Source organism: Curcuma longa, unplaced genomic scaffold, assembly GCF_044706935.1.
Source record: "Curcuma longa cultivar G26 ecotype Majalengka, Jawa Barat unplaced genomic scaffold, ITB_CL_G26_1.1 contig_28225, whole genome shotgun sequence".
NCBI lineage: Eukaryota > Viridiplantae > Streptophyta > Magnoliopsida > Zingiberales > Zingiberaceae > Curcuma > Curcuma longa.
In genome coordinates, this window is record NW_027433646.1 from 1 (window position 1) to 11,968 (window position 11,968).

Sequence of the window (11,968 nt, forward strand, 5' to 3'; positions counted from 1 at the left end):
ACACTAAGCTGAATGATTCAAATGAGTTGGGACTCTATCTGCTCTTGTTAGCTTTTCCTTCGGGTAGTATTTTGATCGGAGCCTTTTCTTATCAGTTCTTTATCCGTTTTCCTAGTGATGATGTATTATGCTTGTCGCTGTGCTTTCCGATCTCTTTGGTCTCTGTGGGTGGTCCTAAGGTAAGGAGTGGGGCTATAGGCTCCGTCGCTCCTTTCTTTCTCTTGTTGTGGCTTTCCCATGGCTTTGTGTTTTCGCGCTTGGTAGCTGGATTGTCATCGTCCATTGCATTGCCTATGACTATATAGAGGCAAAACCCGGATAAAGCACAGCCTGAGTTCCGGCACTTAACTTGGAACTACCAAGCAAATTATAGTTATAGTAAGGGGCCAAGGGAATTTAGCCAAAATACTGACATCAACTAAAGCGTATAGTCAATAGATAAAGAATTTCGGAGTGAGATGATAGATATATTCGAAGAGGTTGGAAGGATGGTCAACTTAAGCTTAAGAAATTAAATTGATCGATCCACGCTGCTGCTGAGCTGAATGAGTCATCCGTTCGTTGGGAACCAGAGAAAGAAAATCTTTCCGTCACAAACTCTTCAATTGCAATTGCATAAGGGCGACCTGCTTCAAAATGGGATTTGAGCAGGCGTCATTTCATTCGCTCCTCTATTTGAGAAGAGAAGGAAGCGATCCTTGGAATCCCGCATCGACTATCAATCCCTGATCTCCTCGAATGGATAGAATGCCAAATTGCCTCCTGCAGCTAATCCTTCGTTCGCTTTTAAGCTCTGACTTTTGAGGGGAAGTGCTTTTCTTCTTACTTAATCTTGCTTGAAACCTTTTGAGCTTTATCCCAAGATGGATACAAGTTGGCATTTTGCTTTGAACTGAACTCACTTCCTTGCGTGGATGTGTGATCGGAATATCAGATAATCGGCTTCCTGCTTATGGTGTCGTCTCTCTCGCGCTTACGCGCGAGAGCCCTATTCAGCGGTATCTCGTCTCTCTCGCTATCGCGAGAGCCCTCCAACGAGTTCGGTCGAATTTACTTTTATATTAGGCTCCCTAAATTATTACCAGTATAATTGCGAGACGTCACGTCGCCGTCGTTCCTCTCTCTCTCCCTTTAGGTCGAGCTATCTTACTTCGACTATCTCCCTTTAGGAATTTCTATTTATTTTAGGTAAATAGAAAGGAGATATTTACCTAAAATAAATAGAAATTCCGAAGGGCTATAATATAAGTTCAAATATATATACAGGGCCGCCTGTATATAATATAAGTTCCTCTGCGTAGCAATTTATACAATTTACTATATTTTAGGCCATGTTAGACTGAGAGAGGGCCGAGTAATATTTGAGAACGACGGGGTCTCTAAGTTCTAAGTTTTTGCAGTCATTGTTATATTTGAAATAAATTTGAGCACATTGGCTGGTTGATCAACGATGCTAGCAATGACTAGTATGACATTGACAATAAAGTCGATACAACTCTAATTTATAACTTAGCGGAAGCTAGTTATAGAGATCTGGTAGAAACCAGACGCCGTCCATTGGCTATTTTTGAATAGCCATCAAGGAGAGGGTGTATACAGCGTAGGGCATATAGGGGAGAAACAGTGTAGTCAAAGATGAAGCTGTTTACAAATCTTTTCGAAAGCCTGCCTCAGTACACTTGGCGCCGTATGTTTGAACATACGGGGCGACTAAAACGGTTCTTAATTAGAATCCATTTAGTTGCGACTGGACATCTCACCTTTGAAGGAGCTGTTGTCTCCCGCCACCTTGTTAACAAAGTCCTGACACTTCGAAAGAAGTCTGGTTTGCTATTCACAGCATTATACCTGAAGCAGTGCACTGTGGCACTCCAGCAGTATTATGCTAAGTAAAAATTAGTGAATACCAAACCGTCAGTAATGGTTAGTCTCAGCCGCGCAGGCATACCAGCGATCATTCCTGTGCATCACCGCCATATTATTATGAAGCGGAATGCTAGGTCTGATTATCTGGTACGGATGTATTTATCATGGTTTAGTATATGTCGAATCATTAAGTTAGCTCCAAAAGTTAATCGGAGTGTCTTTGATTCTATTATACTTAAACCTGACAAATACAATCGCATAGGACATATTAACGAACTCCTTGATTATTATTTCGAAGGAATCGTTAATCTGTATATGCCCTGGCTGAGAGCTACTAAGATAGTAAAGGGAATAAAGTGGAAGCCAACTTGGAAGTCGGTTCCTAACGATGACAGGCGAATGAAGGCATTCCCTGGAGCCATTGGTAATATATTCTCATCGTTTAAGTATGAGATTACAGCTTTTGCTAATTTTATACTTAACTTAAGAATGTATTCTCCATTTGGAGTTAGGAAAGGTCAAGCAGGAAGTCTTTGGCATGAAGGGGTATTACGCCCTTTTGATTATGACGCCAATCACAACCTTCTTACCGAAGATCTCCATAAGTTTAAAAGGTATGAACACAAATTGTTTGAGCCCTACCTTGAAAAAGATGGTCATCTTCACCTTGCTACAGGAAGGATTACTTCTACTTTACCAGGAGCTGGTAAAAGGCGTTTGTTTGTTATAGGTAACTATATCATTCAACGTCTTTTATATCCGATCCATTCGTGGGCTATGGATGTATTATCCAGATTGCCCTGTGACGGAACCTTTGAACAAGGTAAACCGATCCATCGTCTTAGCCGCTATAGACCTGAGAACGTAAGTTCTTTTGATCTTAGTTCTGCGACAGATAGATGGCCTGTTGCCTATATTACTAGACTTATGTCTTTAATATTTGGCAATAAGGCAGGCGAATGTATTGTTCTCGGTGTACTTAGTAATAATGTATTTACAGCAGGACCTCCTTTGCTTCCTAAGAAGCGGGGTAACTGTCTGTTATACTTTAAGACTGGTCAACCGTTAGGATATTATAGTTCTTGGGCTCTCTTTAGTTTGTCTCACCATGTATTGGTATGGATGGCGGCAAGGATGGAATACCCTTGGGCCAGGACCCCTTTTAAGCGGTATGCGTTGTTAGGCGATGACATAGTCATTGCTGACAAACGTGTGGCTGAAAGGTACCGTAAAATGGTAGATATGCTCGGTGTATCAATATCGGAATCTAAGTCAATTGATTCTCCTATTGGTGCATTAGAGTTTGCTAAGCAGTTTTGGATGTATAGGGTTCAAGTGAACCTTACACCCGTTTCTGCTCCAGCAGTTCTAGCATCGAACACCTTTCTAGGGCTTGTCCAGTTAGCGGATAAATATTCTTTAACAAAATTCACTTTAATCCGCTTAGCCGGTGCAGGCTTTAGAGTCAGATCTAGGATCCTATCTTCGTCCATAACTCGGCGTTGGCGGAGATTGTTGGTCATAGCTGATAAGTCACTTTCATATCAGCGACTACCTTTGGATTTGTGGTTTGGAAGAGGCCTTCCTCTCAACCCTTATCTGAAAGGAGTAATAGTCGAAAAGTGTCAGAATTAAAGCCTAAGCAATTAGTCTTGTTACCTGATAAGTACTGGGAGGGTGTGATAGAGACTCTGAGGTGATCATGGAATGAACTTTATACCACAATTGGTTACAAGAGTGGTTAAGGTGGGTCGATTGGCACACTCAGATGTCAATATCTCCTGATCCAAGTTTTGAGGATTTATTTAATCCACCCATAGCCATTCAAAACTACGAAAGATCTTCTCTCAGCGGATTATTACCAGTATAGTTGCGTGCCCGCAAAAGTAGTAGTTCCTAAAATATATACAATTGTATAAATGGAATAAGTAAGTAGTCGTGCCCGCAAAAGTAGTAGTTCCTAAAATATAGTAAATTGTATAAATTGCCTTTGCCTAATATAAAAGTAAATTATGGTTTTAGGCCTAAAAGAAAATGAATATAAATTCCGAAGAGTTTAGGTCTTGCTTACCCTGAACTGTCGTGAGATCCTTTGCTTTGATAGTCTTGATAGTCGCTACCTCCCGTCCCCAGGCTCTGTCTTGTCTTCATTTAGATTTTCTTTTAGGTAAAATATAGTTCACCACGGAGAAGCCTCTCTATACTTCGCTTGCGTTCGACTACAGATCCCCCTGTATATATATTGGCTTCTATTTTTGGGCCTACCCTCAATTAATTGACTATATATTAGATTAGGGGAATTGAAATTCCTATAGATTGAATTCTCCCGGCATGCTTTGTAAGTCCTTTTCTGAACCTGAATTGACTTTGATATTAGGCTCAATTGACTTTGATATTAGGCTCTTTCTTTCTATTATATAGTCCCTTTTGCTTATATAGTCCCTTTTGCCTTTGCTTCCTCTCCTCACTCATTACTATAATTATATACAGAGACAATTTACTATATTTTAGGGCATTCACTATATATCAGTTGCTTGGCTCGTTTTATAGTTAGGGTATTACATAGCTCTCCCTTTAGGGGGGAGGGAGTTTGAGCCATACTATAATATAAGTTCGCTATTCACGTAAGGATAAAGAGATAGACGAGAAAGAACGTATGAAAAACTACGAAAGATCTACGGGTGAGCTTCGGAGGCATAGCTGCTTGCTTATCTCCCCGTGCCCCGACCTCGAGTCTCTAGCCTGAGCTCCCTGTATATAATATAAGTTCCTCTGCTATGCAGAGTAGATAAATAGCCTTTGGGGCTATTTACGAAAGGAGAGAAATAGCCCCTTTGGCGTAGACTAACTGTATATAATATAAGATAAGTACCTCTGCTACGCAGAGGCATATAAATAGCCAAAGGGGCTATTTACGAAAGGAGAGAAATAGCCCCAAAGGCGTAAACTAATCCGTCTTACTATAATATAAAGACCTCAGCTATGCTGAGTAGAAAAATAGCCTTTGGGGCTATTTACGACTAAAGGAGAGAAATAGCCCCAAAGGCCCCCCATAATATTAAGTTAAGTTCTAACTGTATATAATATAAGATAAGTACCTCTGCTACGCCTCTTTGAGTCGAAAATAGACCCAAAGGCTAAGGAGATAAATAGCCCCAAGAAGATAAATAGCCCCTTTGGCGTAGACTAACTGTATATAATATAAGAGTTGTACCTCGGCTACGCAGAGGCATATAAATAGCCAAAGGGGCTATTTACGACTAAGTAGACTAACTGTATATAATATAAGATAAGTACCTCTGCCACGCCTCCTTAGAGTCGAAAATAGACCCAAAGGCTATTTATCTTCTCTGCATAGCAGAGGTATTTCCTTTTTAGTAAGATGGTTTATTCTACGCCTTTGGGGCTATTTATCTCCTTAGCCTTTGGGTCTATTTTCGACTCACAAAGAGGCATAGCAGAGGTCTTTCTATTTTAGTAAGATGGTTTATTCTACTTAGTCTACAATAGCCCCTTTGGCTAAGGAGATAAATAGCCCCAAGAAGTAAATAGCACCAAAGGCCCCCCATAACATTAAGTTAAGTTCTAATCTGCCTGTATATAATATAAAGACCTCAGCTATGCACTTTTTGAGTCGAAAATAGACCCAAAGGCTAAGGAGATAAATAGCCCCAAAGGCGTAGACTAACTGTATATAATATAAGATAAGTACCTCTGCCACGCAGAGGCATATAAATAGCCTTTGGGTCTATTTTCGACTCACAAAGAGGCATAGCAGAGGTATTTCTATTTTAGTAAGATGGTTTATTTTACTTAGTCGTAAATAGCCCCAAAGGCTATTTCTTCTACTCAGCATAGCTGAGGTCTTTATATTATAGTAAGGCAGATTAGTCTACGCCTTTGGGGCTATTTATCTTCTCGGGGCTATTTATCTCCTTAGCCTTTGGGGCTATTTACGACTAAGTAGACTAATCCTACTAAATATAAGATAAGTACCTCTGCCACGCCTCCTTAGAGTCGAAAATAGACCCAAAGGCTATTTATCTTCTCTGCATAGCAGAGGTATTTCCTTTTTAGTAAGATGGTTTATTCTACGCCTTTGGGGCTATTTATCTTCTCGGGGCTATTTATCTCCTTAGCCTTTGGGGCTATTTACGACTAAGTAGACTAATCCTACTAAATATAAGATAAGTACCTCTGCCACGCCTCCTTAGAGTCGAAAATAGACCCAAAGGCTATTTATCTTCTCTGCATAGCAGAGGTATTTCCTTTTTAGTAAGATGGTTTATTCTACGCCTTTGGGGCTATTTATCTTCTCGGGGCTATTTATCTCCTTAGCCTTTGGGGCTATTTACGACTAAGTAGACTAATCCTACTAAATATAAGATAAGTACCTCTGCCACGCCTCCTTAGAGTCGAAAATAGACCCAAAGGCTATTTATCTTCTCTGCATAGCAGAGGTATTTCCTTTTTAGTAAGATGGTTTATTCTACGCCTTTGGGGCTATTTATCTCCTTAGCCTTTGGGTCTATTTTCGACTCAAAGAGGCATAGCTGAGGTCTTTATATTATAGTAAGGCAGATTAGAACTTAATATTATGAATGTAGGGCCTTTGGGGCTATTTATCTTCTCGGGGCTATTTATCTCCTTGAGGCATATAAATAGCCAAAGGGGCTATTTACGACTAAGCCTAAAATCAATATAAAGGAGATATTCACCTAAAATCAATATAAAGAAATTTCCGAATTTACCTAAAATAAATAGAAAGGAGATATTTACCTAAAATAAATAGAAAGGAGATATTTACCTAAAATGAATATAAATTCCGACCGCCAAATATATGGTGGGGCCGACGCTATTCAAAACGTAGAAAGATCTACCGTTCCTTCATTCACGACTGTTGCTAGAGCCACTAGGATCAGTAGGTAAGTCTCATCCCGTGCTTGGACTTGGGCGCGAAACGATAGCTATTCCTTGCATCGTTAAGAGTTATGGCTTACTTCTAGGCTTTCGGGGAAGGGAATTTCATTGTTCTGTATTCTATATAAGTATAAGAGGAGATCCCCGGGTAGAAAAAGAGAGAAGAGCACTTATTCCATCAACGTGCCAAGCTAAAGGGCGGAATCGATCAACTACCTATTTTTTCCTTTTGTATGCAATTCCCAGAGAAATGGTTGAATGGGCGGACTTACGACTGAACTCTTCTTGGGGGGGCCTTACCTTACGACTGCTACGGGTAGCTCTCTGAACTATCTGGCTATCTCTCAAGAGTGAAACTCAATCCCCTCACTACTTGCCTGTGAACCAGAGCTAATGATTGTAGATCCTCTACCGTAGTAGAATTCACACCAACTTACTCTAGACAAAGATAAGATAACGATTTGGCGATTTGAATGCCATATATGACTTGACTCTATCAATTCCGGAACCCTCCCAAAAGAAATCCACTTGAGCTATTCTCGTTCTAACGACAGAAGTCAAGCATTCGTTCCGAGTCGCCAAGAGAGAGAAGAGCTTATTTCAAGCATTCCCCTTGAGGCGGGAAAACTCCTTAATCAACTGTTTTAGAAGAATCTGCTGAACTGTTTCAAAAGCATCCGAATCGGGAGCTGTTGTTTCAACATCCGAACCAGATGAATTTATTTTTTATTTTATAGTATGAATCCGCATCTGAATCATCCCCAAAGGCATAAGCAGCATCATCCGCCTCAGATGAAGGAGAAGGCTAAAGCCCTAAATTCCCAGAATCGAATCGAAGCAGAGGAACTTTCTCTTCCCAGGGCGGCGGGAAAAGAACCAGAAGAGGAAAACTAGCCAACGAGCTCAGCCCTTATACGATAAGTTCCAACTGTTGTTTTTCCGCATCAAATTTCGAGAAATGGCAGAAATAGTACGATCTCAATTTATCCGACACTGAAAGTAGACGACAAGTTTGAAATCTTAATGCCATTTCTATATTTCGGTTTTTCAGTCTTTTTCGCCACATCGAGGCTTAGGGAGTTGAACCCCAATTCTTCCACGACCTCCAAGAAGAACAAGCAAGAACGAGACTAAAACGCTATAACAAAGGAGCGTAGCCATTGATCTTCTTATATGAAATTTCGATTGCTTTTTTTTTTTACGAAATTATCTTTCTTTTTTCCCCTTTCCTATCAGCAAAAAAGAGGCTTACCCTATAAAGAGAGTGAAGTGACCTGTAAACGAATGAAGTGAATCGAGTAAATGGGGATTGAATTTCGATCTAAACTCGTAAGCCCACATTTATATACGAAATTAGTTCGCCCTATTTTTTTCAGACTGAATACCAATCTCGATGATAAAGATAAGCAGGTTACGATCAGAGCCCTAACGGATTCCCTAGCATTTTTGGGGTCCTCGGGCTAGACTTTCTACAACGACATCCAGGCGTTGCTCTATTATCACGACATGGACTCGGGGACTTTCTTTTTTTCAGTAGCAAGGTGATTATATTGATTTATGGATTGTGTTTGTATTCAGTAGGGTCTTGTTATGCCCATAAGTCACTCCCTTAGACAAGTTCCACTAGATCACCAAAAACTCTGACTTTTTGTATTGAGCCTGTCGATCCTTTCCTACGCTAGAGACCGCCGGCTCCCTGTAGACGGTCCCAATAGAAAAAAGACGAGCTGCTAAGCTAACATGGAACGAGTCTCTCTTCCCGCTGGTCGCCTTAGTTCAGTCGAATGAGTTTTGAGAGGCGAAACCAAACCGCCTTACATCTATACAGCCTCGCTTCCAACGAAGGGAATTCTGGTCTTTGCTCCTGATATTCCGAAATTGAGGATCAAGCTTTCGTGTGTCACTGATTTAGGCTTTCTCTTTATTGTCTGTAGCAGCGCGGTTGGATTCTGCTCGTTCGTGGGGGTCTCCCTTTATGGATGGAGGGCCCTAATCCTTGGTCCGGTTTTGCTGTTGAGGGTAACGAAAAGCTAAGCTCTAGGTTGGTTGGTGGGCGATCGGAATTTCACGAAAGCTGCTCGTAGAACCGACAAAGCAGCATCAAATGTGGGTGGAAAAGCATAGCCAAGCACCTGAGCGGATGAAGTTCTGTTCCTGAAAAAAGAACCAAACGATAAAGGAAAAAGGTCCTATAGTATACGCTATTAGGGCGCGGAGCTCGTTCTATACAACCATTGTCTTTGCGAAGGTTCGAACGGAATGTCGGGAAGGCCTTGGTCATATAGATGGGGGGCGTCTCGGTGACTAACCCGAGATATCGATGCTACCGTTAACACGGGACATCGACCAGGGTTGACCTGTCCATATCGCTTTCCCAACCGGGCAGGTTGCCTTTGGGCACACCTTAACCTACTCACTCAAACTTGACGACGTTTTCGCTCAGGTGCGCATACAGTCTTATAGACTACACCCATACAGAGGATTCGAGAGAGGAGCGAGAAACCCCAAAGTGCTCCAGCCGGAACCATGTTTCAGCCATAGCACTCTACAGTAAATTATCTTTCTTATCTAAGCACTGAGTTGATCGAGACTAAAGTCTACAGGACACCACATCGAACGTAAATCGCACTGCGCTAACGCCCTTATTAGAGTAAAGGCGAGACGCTCATTCCTTTGCTTGTTTGGAGGAATGGTAGCATGAGTAAGGTTAAGCAAAGAAGTAGGCACAGTAGATCCTTCCTGTGTTAAGCCAACCATTCCTGTATCTGTTCCGTCTGTAACTGTCAACAGGAACAGGAAAGGCCCGCTTCTCTTTCTTCTCTTATGAGATTTCTAGTTGTGATCACTGAACTTGGCGTCATTCCTCCTTATGGGGAATCACCCCTGGGCCTAGTTTTCTTGAACCTTGTTAGTGCCTTGCCCACTGTCTTAGCCGGGAATGCACCTTTTCATAGCTCGTAATTTCTTTCCGTTTCCTATTTCAGTTACGGGAAAAGCGAACTCAGATTTTTTGAGAACGGTTGGTCAAGAAGTTCACTTAACTTACCTGAAACCCCCTCTCTCTTTCCGATTCCTTCCTTGCTTGCATGCTTCAAGAGCTACCAGAGCAGAGGAATCGAACTGCCATACAATATCCGTTGGGATTCAATCAATAGGAATTACCACTTTGAGATTTCGTCAATAGAACCACCGCGCATGAGAAGAGGCTTCGATTGAGCCGATGACCTGCCTCGACCTGCCAATCCGCTATCACACTTCCAGATATGAATATTCAATCCTTCTACTTTCCATACTTGTAGGGTGAGTACTTTTTCTCTATTCATTTCGGTGTGAGCAAACTACTAAGTTTTAAAGTATTAAGCTGCCTGAACCCGCTCTGGCCTAGAATTCTTAACTACCAACACCGGCTTTCTTCGTTGTAGCTTGAGCAACCCCTGACTTTGCTACTCCAGTGTAGCCTACTTAAACAAAGTGGGCAATCGATGTCGAATAAAGACGGTGATGACTCCCAGATGAAAATAGGACGAATCCAGCCAAAAGGGAATAGGGACCGGGGGAGGCGAAGCAAAGGCAAAACCAAGAACTTTAGGCGGTATTTCAATGGAGCTGCCCACCCAGCCTAAACAGAGATGAAGCTAAGAGCTGAACCACAATCATTTCACGGATCTTCGCCAGTGGCTTTCGTCTTCGTCCAATCCATAACCATAATCCATAACCATGGGCAACCTTCCATCTGAGACACCCTAGCGAGACTTCCAACCTTTTCAATTGGACAGATTGACATATTGACATCACCTTACTTAGACCAGGCACTGCTCAATAATCAAGTCTTCTCAGTTACAAGCTACCAATTAGAAACTCACGTTCCATTATCCTACGCTGGAAGTATCCCACTGATCTTGCCAAAATGAGCACCGGAACTACGGCAGGAAATAAGGAAAAGTGAACTTCTTGGTTTGTTAGCAGCTACTTTGATCAGCAGGAGCCCCTTTCTTCTTATTATTATTAGCTTATTATTATTAGTAAGTAAGATAGCTTGAGCTGCGCGAAAGATTGACAGGATCAAGTTTGCTAACGCGCCCTTCCACAGCAGGATGAAAGGTGTACGAACTGGTCTCTTCGCGGTCTTGCTTCTTTGCTTACTTAGCTGTGCTCTCTTGCTTCCCTGAGACCCGATCCAACAACCCGAGCTTATGCCGATTCTGATGCTCCATCTGATTCTGATTAAGCGAACTCTTCCTCCAGTTAGGATAGGATGCTGACCGAAACAGAAGGATATGGAACTAGACTACGGTTGAACCTCATTCATAAGCTTTGCCTATGACTGACGTAGCACTTGGCGGGCATAGGGTTACTCAACAGGAGCCGCTCGCATCTTTCCTCTTCCTTGTGAGGTCCCATACCACTTGACATGCAGATGCAGGAGTTCGACTTCAATTGAATGACATCTTTCGTTGAGTAAACAACGGTGGTGAATCATGGCACAAACTCAAATACTTTGGCTTTGGTAAACTAATTGCCCTACTTTCGTCACCTGACTGAGAAAAGTCTCATCCGTGGATTCAGATGAAAAAATGCTCCGGCTTGACGCTGCTTACCTTACGCCGGATGGTTCAATAGAGTCGGACGTAGGGACAAGAAAGACCCCCCATTCGAAGTCTCTGGTCTAGCAGGAAAGGCTTCCTATTCAGCTTTTGTCTCAGCATATGTTTCATCAGCTAGGATTCGTTCTTCGGGAAGTTGTCTCTGCTCGATCCTTAGCTTAGTCGAGGGGGATGGCGCTCCATCGAATCCACTCTACGCCTTATTGGACTACGGGCTGGCCTCGTAGAAGCTCCCTCCTCCCATGATCCTTCTCCTTGGAGACGCTCCATAATTCCCCAATTCCCTGCGAATTGCATATATAAATAGCATCCCTCTTTCTCTCTCTACAGACCTCTTAATCTCGTAGAGCAAGCCTAGCTCACCCTCTGGTTGATTGAAGGAAGATAACATCAACTCAAATTCTATTTAATAGAATGATTGCTGGGATATCGATATCACACAACTGCCGACTTTCGCTTGTTGTTCGTAAGACCGTGCTCTTCCTTGATTCATTGAAAGGATCAGCTCTCCTTCCAGTCTTGTCAGATCAACATCTGTCCTTTTCCTTCTCATCTCAGATGTAGCTCAGTACTGCTAT

The 11,968-nt window shown here is 42.1% G+C and overlaps 1 protein-coding gene across 1 annotated transcript; it reads left to right on the forward strand.

Moving 5' to 3' along the window:
- Positions 1–2,181: 2,181 nt before the first annotated feature.
- Positions 2,182–3,501, forward strand: LOC141819196 (putative mitochondrial protein AtMg01110). Its single transcript, XM_074706542.1, has one exon. It carries the CDS (start codon positions 2,182–2,184, stop codon positions 3,499–3,501), a length of 1,320 nt encoding a protein of 439 aa, XP_074562643.1.
- The last annotated feature ends 8,467 nt before the right edge of the window (positions 3,502–11,968 follow it).

What these genes read in the sequence shown, in the direction of transcription:
- LOC141819196 (XM_074706542.1), top strand. Translation starts at nt 2,182, where the DNA reads ATGCCCTGGCTGAGAGCTACTAAGATAGTAAAGGGAATAAAGTGGAAG.